Raw genomic sequence first — 23,812 nt, forward strand, 5'->3', positions numbered from 1 at the left:
AATTACATTCCCAAATGATAATTCAGTAAGGTTCAAAAGTCTGGGGTTAGTAAGATTTTTTTTTTTTTAATAAATTAATATTTTTATTTAACAGGGATGCATTAAATTGATCAAAAGTGTCAAATAATTTTACATTGTTATAAAAGATTTCAGTTAGAAATAAATGTCCTTTCTATTCATCAAAGAATATCTAAGTTTCATCAAAAAACTGAGCAGCAAATCAGCAAATTAAAATGATTTCTGAAGGATCATGTGACACTGAAGACTGGAGTAATGATGATGAAAATGCAATATATTCAAATAGTAAATCTTTTACGGTTTCTTTCTGGTTTTTAAAAATAGCACATGAAATGTTACTATAATGTGCCGTTTAATGCAACATACCACAAACAAAGAAAGATGAAATAATAACACACCACTTTTTCCCCTTCTTATTATACTTTCTTATTTGTATTTGACCACATGAAGCCATAGCACATTTGAACAGAATAATAGAAAAAAAAGTTAAAATAAGATAAAAGTTCTGCCATACTTAGCCAACAAATAAGACACGCCCCCTCTTCCTACGACCCCAAAGTATTAAGTGATATCTTTCAGGGAGTAAGATCATTTTAGAAACTTGCCTGAATAACAACACATCTGGTTTAAAGGTGCAGACATTTACCTCTAGGGTCCCCTTGAGTAAGTGCTGGCCCTAGACTTCTGGGGCCCTAAGCAAAACTTTGTGAGGGGGCCACAACAATCCATTCATAAAAAGATTCAATTAATCCCCACCCCCTAATCTGTTGTTTCAGAGCAGTTTTGCTGTCAACAAACAACATGAATAGATTTCATTCATGTAGCTATAAAATGGTGGTATATATAAACCATAACATGGTACTGAAGGTGCACTGCCAATATTCTATAATGGAAGTAAGGAAATAAAAATGAAATAAATACAAAATATTAAAAATAGAATTAATTAATTTAACAAGTCTAAATAAATGAACCAACAACAAAAAAACATTAAACTGATAGTAAGAACACTGTAACACTGAATGCAAATTTTGATTGACAGCTATATAAATGCTTTCTGAAAGTGACTGTGCTGTGTCAAAAAAAAAAAGTATCTGAGCTGAAATGTATTTCCAAATGTGTGATTTACTAACAAAACTAAATAATAATATAGTTTCTCTAAATACAGAATGCAAACTTTAGCCCAATTGGCATTTTTTTAAAAGCACTGACGGGAGTCATAGGACAACTTGTATGACTGAACAGAAATGTGTTTATTTCGAAGAACGTTTGGATTATTGATGTGTACTGACGCAAACTGAAATTTCATTTCATCATGGGACATTTCTAACAAAACACAGTAGACCAATACTTAATTTTGGAGGTCTGGACAAGCCATAGCCATACGTTAAAGGGTTAGTTCACCCAAAAATGAAAATTTCACCCTTTAAGATGCATGTCACGTTATTGCCTGCCGAAACGGTAATTACATAAATACAAATCATTCAGTAGTACGGTATATAGTAAAATGTTTCCACAAGACTCCTCTTAAGTTTAATCCACATTTGGATAATATAACATTTTTATTTAAACTAAAATGCATATTTACACTCTCTTTGAGAGCAAGGGGGCCCCACGTAACTTGCGTAACACAGACAATGCCTTGAGTACTTAAGGTAAGGTAAGCTTCAATTGCAAGCTGAGCAAGAGAGAAAGACAGTGATGTTGAGATTATCTTTTATTAAATGCTTCCAAATGTTTCAACAATAACAAAGCTATGATGGTTTAACAACATTCAAACAAACACTTGATAGATTTAAATTCATAGTTTTATTAATTGTATGGTCATGCAAAAAAATCCAGCATCCAATTAAACCTCAGAGTATAATCATATGTAGTCCCATCATATATGGTTACAATGCAAAAAAACTGACAAAAGTGGGGCAACATACCAAGCTAAAGCTTTGTTAATTTCTTTTAGTCCATTTCTTTACAAAATTAGCATTTTAGCATTGGAAACCATATCTCAGAGCCACATGTCATTTACCTTGAAGATGCAGGTAATACACACATATTTCAAATTTAGGTAACACAGACAGTGAAAATTATTACAAGAAAGTTACACATGCATATTTTCCTTCCGCTGAACTGCATATATGGTTTGGTTGTGAGAGTTATTTAGTTCAGGAATTATTCACTTATCATACAAAGGCGTTTGTGTCCATCTAACAGTCATAAGAAATACAAGAACTATAATCTCCTGGATCTGGAAACAACTCTTAACCGTTTACATTTTTTACGCAAGTTTAACAGACTAAACTGCACTTTTTTCATATCTGAGAGGACACACTATGAGTGGAGGAAGTGGCCAGGCAGAGAGACTAGGACTGATCACACGGTTAGAACACACACTGCAGCAGAGAGCGCTGATGAAGGTATGGCAGACATCACAGTGCCAGACGGTGTCATCGGTGGACAAGTGAACTCACTAACAAGATGCTGTAGGGCAGGAGTACTCTCTTTCCTCCCTTTTTTCAACATATAAACTTGGGTGCAACATTTGCCCAACTTTAAAAGGTAATGTGTCACAAGAAATGGCTTAGCACAGAGTAAAGGGGGGAAAACGGCAAGCCCCCTAGGCATCACAATTCACACACAGGATTCTACATAATAACACAGTCAAGAACAGTGTTCCAATGTATTACAGTCACACAGATCAAAATTAAAGGGAGCACAATGTGTCCATGTGCTTTAACCGACATTTTTTAACTACGCATGTTTACTGTGTGCTGAAAGTTGGATGAAGACGACTGGCTAAGAGTTCGAATCATCCCTCATCAATGATCTGCATTAGTATTTACAGGTTACACTGAAAAAAAATAAACTAAACTAAACTACCTTAAAAAAAAAAAAAAAATAAATAAAAATCAACATCCCCAGAACAGATTCCGCCACAAAATGGACCCCAAAACACCCTGGAACTGCATTCATCAAGTCATTTTCATTCAATAACCAGCCTGTGGATGCTCAGGTGATCCCTGTTTTACCAAAACCACACTCAAGTCACTATATATGATGATGAGACATAATCAGAACAAGTGTACAGACACTCACGGAGGGGTAATGTGACAGTTTGGGTCTTCTTCTAAAGCGTGGACCCCTATGGATGGATTTCATAACCTGAAGTTGCAAAGCGGTCCACAAAAAAAGTGAACAGAACAGCATAGAGTCTCAAGCTTGTGTGCAAAACAGTACAGGCCATTTCATTTTTTCATTTTTTGACATGCTTATAGTCTACAAAATGATATGCACGCAGCTGGAAGCCTAAAAGAGTGAGCAGAGTAACCGTGAGCGTGTTTGTGTGTAGTGTTTAGCGCCCCCTGGGGACCAAGAGACATACAACAAACTTGAATCAAAGTAAGTGAGAGTTCTGCAACTTCAGGTTCAGAGAGCCAGGAGGTTATGGGTGTAAACATACATGAAGGCAAGTAAACCAACCCAACTTGAGTTTAGGCCTCACGTGGAAGTGTGTGGAAAGAAGATCTACGCAAAACACTATAGCAACGAGCATCTTGAACCCAAGAAAGAACATTTAAACTTACACAAACACACATCTCCTCACCCTTTTACCCCAGACACCACAGACTGTTTTGTCCTTTCTCGTTATAAATATCTATTTATGCACAGCTATATTAAATCCTGTCCCACTTTAAAACATTTGTCTTGAAAACACAAAATACTTTCAAATACAGCATCATTCAGGAGATTAAAAACCAAGAGTTCCACAAAAACACGACAGAAAGCCAGAAAGAAAATCTTCCCCAACCCCATTCTCCCCTTTTAATAAAAAATAAAAGCAACATTAAAACATCCTCTTCTCAAAGTCTAAGAGTCTACACTTTGGTGCGTCAACGTCTGATAAAATTTTTCGTTCCCTCTGATATGCCATGCCATCACATTCTATGCGTAAAAAAGAGGACATAACAGAAAAATGTTTTCTGAAACGTAATAAACTCACACCATTTACCCTTAAAACGGCGTGTGCTCTTCAAAAAATTCACATTTCTGGTTCTAACTTCCATTTCTACCAGCTGTTAATTACACATGTGAAGATCTCAATATTTTACAATATATTATTAATACTTTAAACACCGTTTCCGAATGTTGGGCAGCAGAGATTATGGTTACAGACAATACAGCGCCCCGTGTGGGCATTAGAAGCATGCAGCATCCAGAAGGCAGGGCTGCTGCCGTGGCCGCCCGCCACACATCTAGCTAGAGTTGGACTAAAGTGGTGGCCACTTTTAAATATATTTCTTAGTTGTGTAAATTTTTTCCCTCACGTTTTCGAAACTTCAAGAGGTTCTCTTCTGGCCGGGCTCCAGGCGGCAAGACGTGCACGGAGAAGAAATGCTCCAATCAGCTTTAGTATTCAGGCATGCTAAGGGAGAGAATATGAAGAACACTAAATAATATTTCACTTGTTGCGTCGACACAAACACTTGTTGCGTTGTTGTGTCTGTCAATCAGTACATACCTTTGCCCTGTGTGGTTCACTGTAGAGGTGCGGCAGGCGCTCCAGAGCAGTGGAAGTGGATGTTGAGCCACTTGGCATCTCTGCGGTGCCACACACGCGTCTCCTCTGATTGGCTGCTGCGTGGCCGGCCCTGGCTGTCGATGTACTGCGTCAGTCGGATGTAAGCGATGCAGGCGGCATCCTCTCCGATCAGGTGCACGTGAGGATTCAGGATGGTTGTGTGCACAGGCTTACTGTTCTTACTCAGCACTGTAGTCAAACACAGGCAAGTAGACAAAGGCACCATTCAACTCAAGTGAATTTGCTTAAAAATACAACAAACTTAAACAGCTTTATAGCACATTAAAAAGCATTAGGCCTACAATTCTCAAAGTAGAACTTATGGAAGTCCATTCCCTCGACCAGGTTTCCAAGGGCCTCAGGCTCAAAAGAGGTCAGGCCAGGGTCACAGATTCTCCTGGAACAGTAAAGGTTACAGAGATGACAATGCAAAACACTTTTCAGTTTTGATTGTAGGGCTTTATGTGCTTTCAATACCTGCGAGTCTAAATATCAATGAAAATACCATAATACAATACAATACAATAATTCCCTTATCATGCGCATGAACTCGACAATCGACTACTGTGGACTTTGACCGGAAACAGGAAGAAAATACAGGTATGTGCGCTGGCTGAAATAACATCATTTTTATTCATATCTTTCACATCTACTGCAGTCAGATTCACCCGTGTTCACTCTAAAGGAATCACTCACATTGGCTGTGCACTTGTAATGACACATCAAGGATGTTAAGAGGCTTAAACGCAGGTTTAAAACTTGCCCCATTGAAGTCAACAGGGTGCAAATTTTAAAAAGAGGATAACACGGTGTAGGCAACACCGAATTTTGTCGTTGTTCTCTGTACTGACAGCACTCCAAATGTACAAAAAAATGAGCTCAATGTTAAAATTGACCGGAGTTCTCCTTTAACAGGTTGTATATTTAAACGAAATATTCCATAAAATGTTTCATTCATGTTTTTATTAAACACACTAGTGCTTTTTAAGATATCCACCAAAAGTGCTGATAAAACAAGATTTTCAAAATGTCCTCTTAATTACCAGCAATATCAATTAAAGTGTTAAATCTTAAAATATGGGGTTTGTTCCTATTAATAAATATAAGATATTCTATTTTCTATATGCGCAACATTAACATTTTGTTGGCTGTTATTTGGGAGAAAATGTACCAACAAAAATGATCACAATCCATAAAATGCTCACAATGTTTAATCAGTGATATGTGAAAACAGCATATATAAACAGTACTTACGTGTAAGCTTCAAAATCTCCGTTGTTGATGGCCTCAATCAGCTGCTCCGTGATTTTAATGATCTCCTGCTTTCGTGCTGGTGTTTGGAGAGACAGGAGGAAGCACAAGGACACAATCAAGGTTTATCCACATCCATTATTTGAAAACTGCAAACCAATGTTGTGCTCCTAGCTGGCCCAGAAATCTCATTCAGCCCATGATTCAACAGGAAACTGTCTTTCAGTATCTACCCAAGCATCCTGGTTTTAGCACAAGCAGAGGTCTTGAATGACTTGTATTCAATGATTATTAAACACTTATGATTTCAACCCGCTCAGTAACCATAAGCCAACCATAAAGTACAAACAGTTCACACTCGCGTGAGCTCATAATTCCTGCGGATGGACATTAGAGGACATTTCGCTAGAGGACTGTAATAGTGTGATGAACTGCAGGGGCTTTTGTAAAACCAGAGGGAATGTCAGGATGTCTATTTAGAAAAACATCAAATTCACCATATCTCTGTCACTAAATCAACAGTCTAAGACTTACACTGCTGCCTGTGCACGCTGCTGCCCCCTGGTGTTGTGGAGGCTGGAGCAGGTACAGCAGGCTCTAAATCAGGACAGGAGCTCTGACCTGAACTGCTCCAAGCAACATTCTTAACATCACGTGGTGGTTCGGCTGCAAGACAACGGGACACATAAACAAAACTGCAACTATGCACACAGAGATGCTAAGCCACAGCAAAGCAAAAGCCTGACAAACACAGTGAGCACTAAACAGAGACAGGCTGTGTTTGGAATGGTATACTACTCTACTACTATTGCTACAGCTGCATGTATCCTGTGCACAATATGCACATTTTCTGTATGCAGAGCTGAATGACCAGTTACACTTGACAAAACATGCAGGATTAAACAGAAATGTGTGAAATACTACATCCCACAATGAAATGAGCTGAAATTCACCTTCCGTTTCTAATGTGATAAGAAATTTTACTGACTTAATTTTTACCATCCATTTCTTCACAAAATGTCTAGACACATTTTTATACGAAGTATTTATAATTTTATATTTAATTGTATTTTATTTCCATTCATTTAATTTTTTTTTTTTTTTTTTAAATAGTAGGCATTATACAGTGTATCATGTGTAATACTAGTTAGTAGTACACTAGTATTCTATTCCAATCATAGACACAGTCACTAATTCATCTAGATCAGTGGTTCTCAACCAGGGGACTGGGGCCCCCAAGAGGGCCTCATTAAATTTCCAGGGGGGATTCAGGTTGACCTTGATACTTTTAAGTCATTGTGTGAGCATTAAGAATTAAAAATAAATAAATAAATAAATACATTATTATTATATTAAAATAATCAAACACTTAATCTAAATTAAACATCTAGAAAAACAAAATCAAGATGTAATAGCTGTATACTGTTTTTTGCAGTTAATCAAAAGTTTGAAAACACATACAGCAGAAATACATGAAATACCTTTTGTATCCTATAATGTGAGGGAAAGGGGGTTGAATATTGTGTTAGACAACGGAGAGACTTCGAGAACCACTGATTACTAGCATGCTTCATTAAAACATCAAGCTACTGCAAACCATGCTTAAACCACTGCATGTGTCACACAGAAAACACTGCAGAAATAAACTCAGTGATTAGATTATCACTGAATTTGAATAATGAACATTAAATACACAATAGCAGACGTGATAAATATGTATGAAAATGATTTAGAGGATTACAGCATGTTCAAGCAACTGCAACAGAGAGCTGGCAGTGCTTGTTTTAACAGTCCAGCAGATGGTGGCAGATCTCAAGGGTTTTATTTTTTTGTCGTTTTTTTTTTTTTTTTAAACAAAGCCTGCAGCCGTCTGGTTCAGTGGTTTGAGCAGTCGCTGAACTCAACATGCAGCCAAGAAAGAGCAGAGATGTATAGGGAGGACGGTGGCAGTAATCTATATACTGAACTGGCATAAGCAGTAGGAGTTAATGAAGAACACAAGAGGAGTAATGGCCATACTGAGTAGATCTAGGCAGTGTGTGCATGTGCTGAGAGATGTCTGGCGTGTACAGTCTCAGCACGGGCCCTCTGCTCATCTGTCACACTCAAAGTATTCAGTGTCACAGATAAATAAATGAAAAGGTCACTCTGACTGAGAAGGTCAGTGCAATTCTTTCCATGTCAGAGGTGAGGACGTACATGAGTAAAAGGGCAAAGATGGTGGACTGCGAGAGACTCCAAATCAGGTAAAGTGACAATCTCAGTCCTTGATTGCTGCGCGGAGTACAGTAGATTATGTGGCGTGCATTTTGTTGCAATGACTCACGAAAGCCATAAAAATGCCATATTATTGTCTTAAAGGGGTCTTATCACAAGGAATCAAATTATCCCTGAGCCTTTGAGATAAACTACAAAAACACTCCATAGCATTCATTTTAACTCCTCAGTACAAAAAGAGAATTTACTGAAACTAAATAGTAAATATGACTCAATCTAAACATCCACAAATTTCTGACATCACACTTTAACACAGTATTCACATCAGAAACATCTGAGTATCTTAAGTTTATTTTTTACCAAACTGGTAATTTCAATACGACCGTAACTGTTTATGCATCACATTTAAGCAATAAAACTGCTGCCTATAATGATAAATCAATAATAAAATTAAAATGTATGATATGACCTTTCATACTGACACCAAAATACAAGATTAGGGCATTTAACAATGTAGATGTCCAGTGAGTCCATCTCAGCCATATATATTAGAGTAACATTAAGTAATGACAAGCTTAGAAAGGTGAAATACTCTAGGTTAGCAGTGGGAACAGTAGAAACGGAGAGAATGTGAGGTAGAGATCAGATGAGTCCAAGAGGGAGTTGTAGGAGCCGCTGATAAGGTCACTGACTGCTGTAGCAGTTGACTTACTGGGTAGTGGGCAGGGGGGAGAAGCCTCGGTCTGAGGAGCCGGCTCATCGGAGCCACTGCATTGGCTGACCACTGCACTGTCAGTGCTAGCCCCGCCCACCGATACTGACACAGACAATTCAGGGGAAAAATGTGACATTTGTTGTGGTACAAAGGCACACACCTTTTTCCAGCTTGCCTTTTGTGCTGACACAATTTGCATGATAATCGTCCAAAAAATATCAACAGCACACACTACACAAAAAAAACACTCATGCTAAGACACAATGTGCATGCAACTTAAGAGCAGAAAATAATATAAAGGTAATGTTATGTAGAAAAAACAACAACAACAAAAAACAAACAATAATTAGCAATATTTTCTGAGCCCTGAACTCTCTAATACCTCGATACAAGGACATGTTATACAACTGTTTGTTTTAGAAAAAGCTACAATACTTCTCTGTCGGGGACATTTTTGCACCCTAGTACAGAATGTGAGATCTTTGGGCCTTTCTGCTATGACGCAAGTGGATTAACCCTCAGAGACTTACTGTTGGAAGAACTGCAATGGTTATTTAAATAAAATATCTTCGGGATAAAACTAGGAAAAACATCATGATGACAAGAGGGATTAATTTGATTGATTAAAAAAAATAAGTAAAAAAATCATAATATTGTGAAATAATATTGCAATTTAAAATCACATTTTACCATTTTAATATATTTTAAAATGTAATTTATATACTGAATTTTTAGCATCGTTACTCCAGTCTTCAGCATGATCCTTCAGGAATCATTCTAATATGCTGTTTTGCTGCTAAAGAAACATTTCTTATTACAGTAGAAAACATTTGTTTTCTACTGTAGTGGATCCAAACAAGTGGATCCAAACCTTTCATCAAAGTTATACATGAATTTTGAACAATACCCGTTCTTGTCTTAGGACAACTTTGATCAACATTTTTAATCCACTTCAAATGTTGACTACTGTATTATCAATGCTGAAAATAGTTTGTTTTTTTCAGGATTCTTAGATAAATTTACAGTTCAAACAGAACAGCATTTATTTCAAATAGAAATCTTTGTAACATTATAACTGTCTTTACTGTCAATTGAATGCATCCTTGCTGATAAAAGATTAATAAAAGTATTAATTTCTTTAAAAAACAACAACTTTTGAACAGTAGTGTATATCAATATCTGAGCTTAGGTCTCTGAGGGTTAAATCTCAGTATATTGACTATTGAGCGTACCTGACCATCAAGCTTAGATTAGTGTCAAGCAAGGAATGATTCAAAAGCTCCACTGACTCATTAAACCTCTGCTTGTGTTTCCCAGATTGAATAGAAATGATTAAGGTATCTTATTATCTAACAGCCCTCAAAAAGCAATATGGAAGCTCAGAAAAGCTCAGAATTGATCAAAAAGGCCAATCAGATGATGAATGGTGCCATGATTATATATAATTGAGTTGAACCCATTGTGCAATATTGCTGTGTGGTAATGAACCACCATGTGACTCTGCCAGACAACATACTGAGATGTGATACGGAGGCTCAGTAATTCTCAGAAGGGGTATTTGTTGCCAGTAAAGGTCACTGCTGTAAAACGAATATTCCCTCAGATATTGTGGACATTCATTATGCGAACACAAGACTTTGTGATTCATCAGTGTCATGGTAACTTTGGCAATCACAGCATGGCTCCTTTTCATAGCAAAGCTTGTGCTGATTCATGATAGCAAATCAGTCAGTCTGACCCTGCTTTGGTCCCTTATATAATATTACACAATAGCTGAAGCTGTAGTGAACAGCAATGTATCTAGAGCTGACAAGCTGGCCGTCAACACACACACAAAGCAATTATCATACCATGAAGGTCCTTTCACCACACAGGAATCAATCTCTCACCACCTGTATCTGTATATTTATTCCCTCTGGCCTTCATTACCACTATTTGGGAAGGTGTACAAGCCTTGACCCCATTCACATCTGGTATTAATGTTTGCCAAAGCAATCTGTGATCCTTTCATTGAAACCACATTCAGAGGTAGTCAGAAACACTACATAAAATGCATTCAGATGCGTTCTTGACAATTTTTCTGTTAATATAGAAAACAAAACAACGCAAATATGATAAACAGAAGGTCAACCTTACTAGCTTGACTCGACAATTATCATTGGTTCATATTTGATGTGCTCTATGTATGCGTGTTGAACAATGTTTATATGTCAATAAAAACCTAAATAAAATCTGTTCATCATATTAACCAATCGTGTCTCTTCAGAAGACTTGGATTAAACCTCTTGATTCATTTATTTCTTTTACCATCTCTTTACAAACTTTTATTTAAGCATCAAAGTTTTCATGTAATGGATTTTCAATGGAGGGACAGAAATTTCTCATGTTTCATTAAAAATCTATTTATTTGTGTTTAGAAGATAAATGAAAGTCTCATGGGCTTGTGAGGGTGAGTAAAGGCAATTCTTAACTATTTTAGCTATTTTCTGTTTTGGCAAATTGGTGGCAAATTTAAATGAATTTGTACAGTCTCATTCGTACTTTTCTCATAAAACTAAAAGAGTTGTTTTCTCATATGATTGGTTTGGTAAATGATGACAATTTTCACATTTGGGTGAACTATCCCTTTACGTACTCTTGAAAAAAATGTGAGGATGTTCTTTTATGGATTTAGACAGACTCATTTGCTTCGGTTTCTTTATCTATTCCCAGACGAACTCAATGCGGAGCTCAGATCTCTGTGTGGACCATATACCATCTGATGTTGGACTGCTTGGTCATACAAAAATCTCACTGCATAATACCAATATTTGCAAAAGGAATGTTTGGAAATCTAAAATGGATTTTTCCTACTGACACACTAAATCAAAAAAGACAAATAACCATCTTGAAAGAAATGTTTTTTTTGCACAGTACTGCATGTAGTCAGAAAATCAGAGACTGTGCCCACAAAACCTGTGGTCACAGGACAGATCTAAATATCAGGTGTAAACATGGCCTTTGATTCTAATGATGTGTTTAAGAAATATTTACATTTTGAACAAACTCATACACATATACCCTGTTCTGTAGATCCCAGAGAACAAAAGAAAGACATGCAAAGTACATGAGGAGTTGATAATGTACCTTTCTTATCTTTCATGTCCTCCTCTTCTGTGGTGTTACAGCTCTCTGTAGACCCCTGTGATATGAGAGAGAGAGAGAGAGAGAGAGAGAGAGAGAGAGAGAGAGAGAGAGAGAGAGAGAGAGAGAGAGAGAGAGAGAGAGAGAGAGAGAGAGAGAGAGAGAGAGAGAGAGAGAGAGAGAGAGAGAGAGAGAGAGAGAGAGAGAAGGAGAAACAATATGCAAGATGGAAGGGTGGTTATATGAAGGTGGGAAGAGTGAAAAAGACAGGGTCTATAAACCAGGTTGAACAATATATGGTGCACACACTGTAAACCAGCAAACACACACACATAAAGAATCACCCGCAAGCACAGATATACCCCAGCACACCCTCACACACACAGACCCCTGACAGGAACACACTGAGCCCTGCACAAACCAGCCAACCAAGCATGAGGGCAAGACCCATTCACTTGAGTGATATTTGTGAAGTTCGGGGTTGTGGTTTTAGGAAGTAGCTCTATGGACCCGCCTTCAATGGCAGAGCTGAAAGAGGTGGCTTACCTTGATGCCATCGGCTGGATTGTGCACGACAGTGGTCTGTGATTCCTGGGGGAGGCAGGAGAGAGTTTACCCTGACTTCACAACTAGCATGATTTGACTGTACAACTGTCAGGAGCACTGAAGCTAATAATGCATATACAATGAACCCAAAATGTTTTTGGCCACTTATTTTAAACTTTAAAAAGTATGAATTTCATTGCATCAGATGATAACATTTACAAGTGGTATTTAGTATTGGTTGTTTGTTGTTATAGTTTTTAATTTATGCTAAATTTGAAAAAAAATGTGCTTGTGATATAGTTCACTAAAACAAATGCCACTTGTCAATGGTGTTGTTATATCATGGACATATTACACTAATAGCCAAAAATAATAATTAATTGAATGGGGATAATAAATATACAAATAAATGTCCTTGTGCTATATCTCTTTAAAATTAATGGAACTCGATTTGTTGAAATGCTTGATAACCAGAAATAACAATCAATCAATCAATAATAAAATAATGAATTTATAAAATTAATGAAATAATGGAAATAAATAAAGCAAAGACTGTACTACATTTATTTTAAAGGGATAGTTCACCCAAAAATTAACATTCTGTCATCATTTACTTAACCTCAAGTTGGTCCAAAGTTGGTCCAAACCTGTATGATTTTTTTGTTCTGCTGAAACCAAACAGTTGATGGGAGTCATACTATGGAAGTCAATGGTGCCCTACAACTGTTTGGTTACAAACATTCTTCAAAATATCTTTCTTTGTGTTCAGCAGAACAAAGAAATGTATACCAGTTTGGAACAACTTAGGGGTGAATAAATGATGACAGATTTTTCATTTTTAGGTAAACTATCCCTTTAAAAAAAAATGCTACATATAATACAATGACATTAATTTGTGTTTAAGTGTATAGGGTTAGGTATCCAAATACATTGAGGCCCCTGTATACAATAACTATAATGTTTTGTAAAGTAAGACATTATACAAAGAACTTGAAGTTCAATGGAGATGCATGCAAAGATTGGGTACTTCTAACCACAGAGACAGTGGAAAAGGAAGTAGTCAATAGGCTTGAGAAGTCTCTCTCCAAGACCAATCCCAGTCACCAACAGCACACAGACATAACAGAAATGATTAACACTGCACAAACAGTTAGCTTTCAATGCCATAGTATGTTATTTCTCCAGAAAACACAAAGCATTGATCCCACCTTTGCACATACACACACCCCACATATAAACAAACAGTCTTGCGCACTAGATCCTACTTTATTTCCACCACCACTAACACAACACCCTCTAATAAGCAACCTGTCAACGCAGACCTGAAGATGCAGTCCCTACGTGCTGAGAACCAGTTACAATATCATTCAAAATAATATTTAAATAATATAAATTAAATAAAACATTACATATCAATTAAATACTCAGATATTTAAAATCCTTTTTTCCCCCCACATTTTCTTGCTGATAACATAATGATCTTCGACTTTTAGACCCCACTGTTCCTTGACTGGGTGTGCATGTCAGTTGACAAAATTGTTTGTTGACAGATCTGAAGTACCTCTGAAGTAGCACTATGTCCTCTGAAGGCTGTGAACTGGGTAAATGAGCAGTTACCCATAATAATAATAGTTAGGAACTGCATCTTCAGAACAAACAGAGCAGCTCTGCTTCCTGACGTAAAATTATCCTGTTTTACCCTTGGAGACTCGACTGTGAGATTCAGAGAAGATGCAACCAGGGATTATCTACATATTACTAGCCTAAGAAAATGGTTCTCACTTTAATATGGTCAGATACTGAACAAAAAGAAAAGTTTTTGAAACGGTCTTAAGTACAGGGGTTGTCTGCTAAGCTGTTAAACTTCTCCTGCGAGTTTGTTTGGGTAAAATAGGAAGTCAGAGAGAAATCCACAGGCACAAACCAGATGTTTTAGTTCAACTCATCAAAAACCATGAGTAACGTCACACATCTTCATCTGAGTGGATTGAGCGATGATTGGTGGAAGTCAAAATAACAGGTATGGGACAAACTGATAAAGCCTTTCACTAAACAAAGACTTAAGAACTAAGAAAAGGAAAGACTATGAATGAAGGAAATAAAAAGTTAAGATGAGGTACCATTGGTGCAGTGGATGATATGCTGCTGTCTTTGGTGCTGCTGCTTACTACACTGTTTTTGTTGTTGTTTGTCTGTGGCTGGGGCAAAAAAACAAAACAAAAAAACAATGACAACACAAAATAAACAGAGCCATTCCAAAAGGGTCCTCGCACCATCGGTGCTCGGTTTCAGTGCAGTTCAAGAACTGACAACCTCAGCTCATTCCAGACATGAAAGGGGATCTGTATGGGTAAATTAGCTTAGAAATTAGCTTAGAGCACTTTTAATGATACACTTTCATGAAAAAACAAAACAAAAAAAACTCTTTTTGTGAGAGGTACGTTATGGAATTACAGATTCAAACTACTCATGGTCGGTAATACTAGAGCAGAGTCATAAAATAAAAAATATTGAAATAAATCCTCCCATATTTGTAAAATCACACTACAATTCTTGATAAAAACAAAGAAAAAAACATGGTGGGCTGTACAAAAAGAGACAGTAAGATTCCGTTACATGGTTATGTTCCTTGATATACAATTCGGTTGTTTTGGAACTGTTCAATTATCCTAAAATATGCCTAGAGAAAATAAGTAAATTTACAGAGAATAAGTATATTTTGTTGACATTTATTTAATAATAATAATAGATTCAGTATGTGTGTATGTAAACATCTTTCAACCTTTCATATGTAGAGACATTGTTAAGAGCTGATAAACATGTAAATATACTAATAGAATTTGTATTTGAATATATCCAAAAAGAATCATCAGAATCTTTTTTTTTTAAAGTTTCAAGGCTACAGATATGAAGATAAATGAACATAAATGTTTGGTATTTACAGAAATATTTCAATATACTATTTTGCTGGCACAGTAACAATTAGAGGCCAATGTTACGGTCAAGGAGTTAAGGGACCCTGATAGGTCACTAGTGCATGCAGTGAAAAGCTTCAGCGAGAAGAGTTTATGCTCAAACCCCGAACTCCGTGAACCAATTCAGGGTACAACTAATGATTCAAAAAGAACAAAGGCTGACTATAGGAAAGAAAGAAGAGAGGCGGCAGTAAAATCGATACAATTCTTGAGAAGAATGTTCAAGAATCCTTACAGAAAGATTAGAACAGGTTACACACGGATCAAAAAGACTGAAGCAGAACAGCAGCCAAAAGTTGTTCATCCCAAATGTTAAACAGCCATAAAGAGAAAGGAGAGAGATATTTTTAAAGAAACTGCTTTATTTATGCATTCAGTCTCAGTTAATCTTATTTTTCAGCATTTTTCAGGAGTGATAGTGGCAGCAAGCTTGTAAGTGACCCAACTATATCATCCCTGAAAAACGCCTGTTAATTTTCTGTCAATTCATATGTTTTAGATGCTTATGAAGAAGGAAATAATTAAAATTTATACTATATTTTAGTGTAATATTTTATGCAAATATTAAAAATATATATAAATACATTCATATTAAATAAAATATTATATTATTGTATTTATTAGGGCTGTCAAGCGATTATTTAAAAAAATTAAAACAATGTACCGATTAATCAAATCGCCCATCAAATCTGGCTAAGAAATTACTTACAAAAGACTATTTTAAGTCATCATTGTGTTAAATGAGAAAAGCATCAAATAGTCATTACAAAAAGTAGCTTTAGACAAAAAATATTTAATTTGATTCAACATAGAATTTATTACACAAACTTTTAGGCTTCAACGGCTATGAGGGTGAGTAAATTATGACAATTTTCTTTTTTGGGTGAAGTAAACCTTTTTAATGGATTTTACATTAATATGAAAATAAGATTTTTTTTAATTTAGTAAATGATACTCTAAATAAACTAAACTAAAACTGCCAGTAGGTGGCCAGTAGGTAAAACTGCCAGTAGGTGTCATCTAAATGAGTAAGTCATCGAGTCATTCATTCAATTTGTTCAAACGGCTGATTCATTCAGGAATAAAGTAAATGGATCTCTTTATAAATTGGCCATTGCAGCATTGGTCCATCCAATTGATTCGCTCAAAATGCGGATTCATTCAGAAACGAAGCACTGCGGTGTGTGTCTCGGAGACGCACAACAGTTCTGCTGTGACTTTACATTGGCAAAACTGAGCAAATGCAGACAATATTGTGTCTAAAATATAACACAATATTAACTTTGTGTTTATTGAACTGTTGCATAAAATCAATATCACATTTGCACTTGTTTGGGGCAAAAAAGCACTCTCGTGATATTGCTTAAGTATATCATGATATAAATACGAGACAAAAACTCAAACAGGGGAATTTTTGCCCTGATATTCTGAATTTAAGGGGCATTCCAAAAGGCTACATCACTCAGTGAGTTGTTGGTCTGCTTCATGTTTGTCACCACTCACCTGTATGAAAAGTAAGATGAACTGTGTAGGTCGGGGGCCTTAAATGCATTAATTTTAACACGTTATTTTCCCCCAAAACTAATTAAGTAAATGATCAAATCTTGTGTCCAAGACTAATTGAGATCACTGAATCAATTAAAGGCTCCTTTAAGTTTACTATTAGATTCCAAAAATCACATATTCTCAAAGACTTGGCTGGAAAATCACAAGGTCTACTCAATAATGGGGACAATGATAGCCACGAGCAGGAGTAAAACTGAGGAAAGGGTGTGCATTTGTCTGGACCTGATGGAGAAACTCAAGACATGAGAAATGGGGATCTATGCACACTGTCTGAATGATGTTTGTTCGATATTAAAAATGTCCGTCTGTGACAAGGCTAAAACAGAAAATCATGGAAATCCATGATATGGTTATTTAAACATTCTTTATAACCATAAACAAAAATGAAAATCAGAACAAAAAGAGAGGTGCGTTCTAAGTAGTAAAAAACAAAATATTTTCATTATCGTAACAAGTTCCTCTTTACTTGTTGTCAGGACAAACTCAATGTCACAGGCACTGCAGCAATTGCCATGGCAACAGAAATCGCCTGGCAAACTATGGACTGTGGGAAAAAGGGGAGTTCCATTGAGAGAAAGGCTTGTTTGTCTGTGTCTTAACAGTCTGTTCCAATATCATTTAAACTCTCTCTTTCTTATTGAAGAGCACCAAGTAAGAGCCCTTTGTACACTCTGAGCAAACCTCAGCCCTGCTTATTATCAGTGGCTACATGAAAGCGGAGACAGTCGAACTGGAGGAAGCTCACAGGGTGTATCAAGGGCTTGCAGAGGTCGAGGAGAAACCTCTTCAACAAAAGCCCTGGTCTGAGTTACAAAGAAAGCACCAAGATGCAATGGGAATGAAGAATGAACTTCAAGGGGAATGGGATTCCAATAGGAACGTGTGTATGTAATAAAACAGAGCTGAACGGGTGAACATGACTCTGTTAATGTTTGATGATCCCATGACTCACAAAACCCTACGATGAGACAAAAAAAGACCCAAACAAACTCTCGAGCATCTCAACCAAGAAAAAAAGAGAGCCAGAGAGTGAGAAAGTGTTGAGGGAGAGTCAGAAAAAAGGGAGAGACACGGAACAGATCTCACCATCAAATAAACACTGGAGCTTGACTTCCTTTTCTGAACGGAGTGAAACAGAGGAGGGCAAAACAGGGAAGCATAGAAAACAGGCCAGTGAACACAGAAAAAAAATAAAGCTGCTAGTTAGATCCCACAGAGAAGAAAAAGAGGAAAAATAAACAAGAAGTTGCAAAGCCATGTGTGACATGACAGGGGCGTTTAGTAGCAACAGTTGAAAAGTGCTAAACTGCTGAAATTGATTCATTGATAAGACTTGTTTCATTTAGAGAAACTGTTGCTTCACAGTTGCTTGGTGAAAGGCTGGCGATTCACTGCACGCACAGAGATGGCACAGGGTTGAGTAAGTCTCTTGCTTCAACAGATTTTACCATGACTCAGGACTAACAAATGGGCAAATATCCGTCTAAATATGCTGAATGGGTTTGATTGGGCCTCCTCAGGGGGATATTATTCAAGCTAACAAACTGAAAATGTATATCATATAAACGGCTAATCATTTTAAATTAGAAACAGAGTGTATTTAATGTCTTTGGTTTATGCCAGCCATTTGTTGGTTAGCTTGACTGTCAGTTCTGTTTATAATATGCCCTTAAAAGAAGGAAAATAAATATGACAGGAAACATCATTTAAACAAAAACTGTGCATTTGTTTGATACAAAAACATTACATTTTATGATGCCAATGCTGATTCAAGAACTTAATGAGAAAGAGGTTTATAATGTGTGTGTGGGCTTACCTTCACGCCGTCAGACTTTTTGTTCAGTAAACTTTTGCATGCTGAAAGATGAGAGGAGAAAAAAAAAGAAACACTTAGAAATGGTCAATCTTTTGATGAACTGACTAGTTACTGACATCTACAAATGTTGTTCCTTTACTGTAGAAACCAGTTGTTATTCTGGACTAAAACTATTAAAAATTGTTTTGGGTAATTGAAAACAAGCTGAAATAAAATAAAATAAAATAAAACATTAGATGAAAAACGTAAACTTAAACATTTTTTAAAAATGAAATAATTAAGTTTAAGTACTAAAATTACTAAGGGCACGTTTACATGTTCAGATGTACAGTACTAAAAACGGCGAGGTTTTTCCTTTGCTTTTTTTTTGCGTACAGACAACGTTCAAAACAATCCCGTTTTACACGGATCCGCGAAAAAGATTATGCATGTCAGGCCAGTAGTTGGCAACTTAGTAAAGAAAAACTATGCGCCTATAGAATGAGCATGTAATACGTCACCGTTTTCACGAATTCACATTTTTGAAGTTTAGAGACTATAATGGTATCGTTTTAAAAACTTTGAAACCCCTTTTCAAAAGTTTGCGTTTTCAGTCCCCCAAAATGCTGTTGTTGTGTAAATGATCGGCTAAAACTCATAAAACGTTTTTAGTTGAAAACAGTGTCGTGTCAACGGCCCCTAAAACTATAAATCAAATTACAAAAACTATATAGAAATATTTAAAAAAAAACTAAAATGACAAAGCACATAAAATTACTAAAACTTAAATTAAAATTAAAATGTTAAATATATATAAAAAAAGTCAATTAAAAATATGAATGAATACTACAATAGTAGTACATAAATAACAATGGCAGAATCAAGCCACATGACATGGAATAACATCCATAGGCCAGTAAAAATGCCACCTAGACCCATGGCACAAGCAAATACCAAAGCACTGGTAGCATATAAAGTGGCTAGAAGATTCTCTCCACCAAGAAACATGAAAGACCACCTCAGTTTGATATGAAACACTTTCTATGAGCACATCCTATCCTGTGTTCTCATAAACAGAAACGTGGTTTAAAAGGCGAAACAGATCAAATCAGACACAATGCCAACAAATGTGCACACAAATAAAAAAAATACAAGGAAATGAGTAGACTTTATAAGTATGATCTTCAAATTCCCTTACCTTCAAAAGTAGATAGAGGTAGGAAAGAATGCAAAAAGGGAAAAAGGTAAGATAAATCAATCAACGGATTATTAAAAAGAAAAACAGCTATGGCAAACAAAGTAGTCAAGCAACTCAAAGCAAAACTAGAGGATTTTTTGTTCATGCTGTGTCCATGCCGTGCAGAGCCATCTCCTGCCTGGCCTGCTGTCATCACTGAAGGCATCTCTCCTGCACACGACTCCATGCAGATCTGACAAACCAATGCCTATGTCTGCTTCAGTTCACTCTAGCACTCTAGAGCTGAACTGCTGATTCATGAGAGGACTGAGTGGTTGGACGATAAGGCCTTTTTTTCCTGATCTGTTCAGCTGTTGTGCTCGTAATTAAACTGGTCTCGTAATTGAAATTGTATAATGCATCAAATTAGTTTGTGTGCTGCACCTGTTGATAGTGTGAAATTAATAAAGAACTAATTTAGCATGAGTTAGAGAGGGTAGCGGTGGACTGATAAGAGGTTTTTTTATAGTCAGTGCCACTGCCAATAGAGAGAACCGGGTGGATGATGGCCGAGTAAGTGATCATGTACTGTACACAATACGGTTCAAAAGTTTCAGGTCAGTAAGATTAAAAAAAAGAAGAAATTCATACTTTTTATTAAGAAAGAATGCATTAAATTGATCAAAAGGCACAATAAAGACTTTTATAATGTTATAAAAGATTTCTAATAAAAAAAAAAATGTAATTTGAACTTTCTATTCGAGAAATAATCTTAAAAGATTTTTTTATCACAATTTCCAAAAATATATTAAGCAGCAAAACTGTTTTCAACAACGGTTTCTAAAGCAGAAAATCAGCATATTAGAATGATTTCTGAAGGATTATGTGACACTAAAGAAAGTTTAAAATTTGACCCCAAAAATACTGACCCCAAAATTTTAAATGACTGTGTACAAGTAGAAATTGTGTGTGCTGAAATTAGACACATTTGTTCAAATTAAATAAACTCATAAGTGGGCATGGTTATCGGCAGTGTCTTTCAAACTAGTCAAATAGCAGCTAATTAAATGGCCTGGCTGATACATCACATTGTAAACAACTGCCTCTGATTAAATTAGATGTACTTGTGAGGCTTATATAATCCGCTGCAGCTGTTAACGGTGCAGTAAGCGATTTTTGAAAAATGCTGTTAAAAGCGGATCGGACCCAGCACCGCAACAAACTTGCAGCCAATCAGCATTAGGGGGCGTATACTAATGATGGGAGAGGAGAGACAGTGAGCTGAGCACGAGGGATATTTGAAGAAAGACTAAGTTTAGATTACAAAAGAGAAAAGCTCACTGGAAAAAGAAGGGCTATAGTCAAGCAAGAGCTTTAGGACCCGTGTTAATATTAGAAAAGCTTTCCAACAGTGGTGAGACCCAAGCAGGAAGGCCTGAAAATGGATGCAGAGGCTGCAATGTTTCTGCTCCATCAGTTAATTTTTTGTGCTTCCTTGTCGTCTGTTTGTCCTTTTCACTTTTTTATTATTATTTTGCTTTGTTTCTGCTTTGATCTTGCATTGCATGTTTGTGCATTTTGGGGGCAAAGCAATGAAGGGAGGGGTGTGTTTGTTTGGGTTGATTTCAAATATCAACAGTGTTCAACAACTATTTCGAGAAATAGCATACTGCACCTTTAAGTATCATTGTAAAGCGACAGAAGCAATTGGCAGAGCGTTCACAGACATGCCACTTCCATTAAGACGTATACATGAAGAGAGGGGCAAGAAACTAAGAAACAAACAAAAAGCAAGACAGAAGGACATGTGGATCCCTGTTGCTTCGTGTCCTCCATGCACAAAGACACCCGAAGACATGCTGAAAGGTGCTTTTTAAGCACCCCACAGCGATCCCCGCAGTGAAGACTTCAGTACAGTGGCTCTTTTCAGTAAGTCTTTCCTTAAAACCATGCTATTGCTAATACATACATGATGTAGACATTCATTCTTACAACAGGCAAATGCATGTCAGCATCTACCCACAATTTCATACCACTGCAGCTGGTTGACCGAAAGCCGACCTGACTGTGACTGTGAGGTTTACAAGGAGAAGGAGCCACCTTAAGAAACCATCAACATAAATAAAGGCCACTTAATCTGTAAAGAAAACTTTAAATATGATGCCGTTGCTTAAGGTGACTCGGGTCGAAATACCTCCACCGGAGTATCCCTGGACCATCACCAAGAGCGCAAACCCATAATGCATTATGTTTCCAGAGAGACACCATTTGGAAGACATAATGTGTTACTCTTCTTACCATCCCAACCTGCTGAAAATGACACAAAACATCTTCTGACAAGTTCACAGCACTTGTGTAAAGATGTTCAGTGCAGACTAAAGGCAAAAGTCGCCTCTGACAGGAAAGGGCACCTTCATCCTAGACTTTGGTCAAAAGCCACGAAGCACAAAGGGTTACGAATGCATCTCAGGGTTGGGAGTGACTGAATTACATGTTTTATACACATCAGTTTACTTCAACTTTATTACTGTCAAGATATGCAGTCACGCAAGATTTCTAATGAATCAAATTAGAATTTGAATATTCTAAATTCAGTCAACGAACCCAAACCCTGGAGCGTGTGTTAAGTCTTCTCTGCATAGCGAATGGCCTCTCAAAAGAGTTTCAGTGCCCGTGCGTTGGCAGGGGTATAGCAGGCTCCCCTTGGTCACATGCTGAGGCTGAAAGTGGGCAACTGCCCCCTAGTGCCCATCTCACATACCTTCCTGTGCCAGTGCAGCTGTGCTGGTGGTGGGGGTGGCGGGGCTGGTGTGCTGCCGACCCACTATTGGACAAAAGAGCATGTCGTTTTGGAGAGGCTTACTCAAGGCAGAAGCTCAGCCTCTCCGGGATCACAGAAAAACTTACCCAATTTGTTTCATAACAAAGCAACCAAAAGCAAAGCCCAAATGCCTCTATGCAGTCAGGAAAGTGAGGCCAGATTAAAAAATCAAAGTTTTGAAAGAAACTACATAAACATAACATACTAATCTCAATGTATGATCACAAGTCTTATTCATAATTCAGAAGCTAATAAGGCATTCACCTGAGAAGTTCCTGGACACCAGCATGGTGGTCAAAATGGCCCCCTGCAGGAAACATAGGTATCTTTAGTATCTTATCTAGAAAAGGACAAAGTCTTCAAACAATCATAGATTTGGATAGAGCATTAATGATGGCTATGGAAAGTAACCTAGATTAATACAGTATTGCACTTGTTCAAGTTAGCCAGTGCATTAACTAATGTTAACAAAATAGAACCTTATTGTGTTAGCAATGAATGATTCAGACCTTGAGTTTTCTACGGGCGTTGAACTTGCGCAGACACTCAACGGTTTCTTGGCGATGCATCATGGAGGCGACAGTGGAGCGTTGCTAAGTGTGAGAGAAAGATGTCACAATCCTCAGGACTAATCTTTATTCAGATACAGTATGTTATGACAGATTGTATATAATACAAATTGGATATAAAGTCTCACTCAAAGTTTTTTATTAACCAAATAGGCTAGCAAATGTTTATTTCATTGCAGACTGGAACTGTAAGCTCTTTGACATTATGCCAGTTGGGGCATGCAATCGTGACAGGCTGGGTGACGCAATATAAACCAGCCCTGAAAGATATATCAATGTGCTTGGGGTTTAAGTCCAGGACACTTACGCAGATCCATGGATGCTTGATTGCTTGGTCAGCCGTGATCCTCTTCGCTGGGTTGATGGTCAGCATCTGGTTGATAAGGTTTTTGGCCTCTGGGGTAACAGTGTCCCACTCTGGAGAGGGAAACTAAGACATGAAAAAACAAGAGAGGAAAGATGATTG

At 37.0% G+C, this 23,812-nt stretch overlaps 1 protein-coding gene across 10 annotated transcripts in view; it reads right to left on the reverse strand.

The window, feature by feature from the left end:
* Positions 1 to 1,717: 1,717 nt before the first annotated feature.
* The window catches only part of camk2g2 (calcium/calmodulin-dependent protein kinase (CaM kinase) II gamma 2), a 61,490-nt gene continuing 39,395 nt past the window's right edge, over positions 1,718 to 23,812 (reverse strand). Inside the window, exons 10-23 of one of the 10 annotated variants that reach the window (XM_081350462.1) lie at positions 23,654 to 23,776; positions 23,287 to 23,370; positions 23,042 to 23,084; positions 22,718 to 22,780; positions 18,801 to 18,841; positions 14,564 to 14,641; positions 12,444 to 12,488; positions 11,901 to 11,955; positions 8,772 to 8,876; positions 6,377 to 6,508; positions 5,846 to 5,921; positions 4,894 to 4,988; positions 4,532 to 4,780; positions 1,718 to 4,435 (exon numbers count right to left, since the gene is read on the reverse strand). In XM_081350462.1, coding sequence (XP_081206588.1) covers positions 4,548 to 4,780; positions 4,894 to 4,988; positions 5,846 to 5,921; positions 6,377 to 6,508; positions 8,772 to 8,876; positions 11,901 to 11,955; positions 12,444 to 12,488; positions 14,564 to 14,641; positions 18,801 to 18,841; positions 22,718 to 22,780; positions 23,042 to 23,084; positions 23,287 to 23,370; positions 23,654 to 23,776 — 1,173 coding nt within the window. In that variant the 3' untranslated portion in view covers positions 1,718 to 4,435; positions 4,532 to 4,547. The remainder of the gene's footprint in view (positions 4,436 to 4,531; positions 4,781 to 4,893; positions 4,989 to 5,845; positions 5,922 to 6,376; positions 6,509 to 8,771; positions 8,877 to 11,900; positions 11,956 to 12,443; positions 12,489 to 14,563; positions 14,642 to 18,800; positions 18,842 to 22,717; positions 22,781 to 23,041; positions 23,085 to 23,286; positions 23,371 to 23,653; positions 23,777 to 23,812) is intronic. The other 9 variants (XM_081350464.1, XM_081350466.1, XM_081350465.1 and 6 more) reach the window with 9 other exon arrangements.

Source organism: Scardinius erythrophthalmus (genome assembly GCF_964197995.2).
Source record: "Scardinius erythrophthalmus genome assembly, chromosome: 21".
In the NCBI taxonomy this organism is placed as follows: Eukaryota; Metazoa; Chordata; class Actinopteri; order Cypriniformes; family Leuciscidae; genus Scardinius; species Scardinius erythrophthalmus.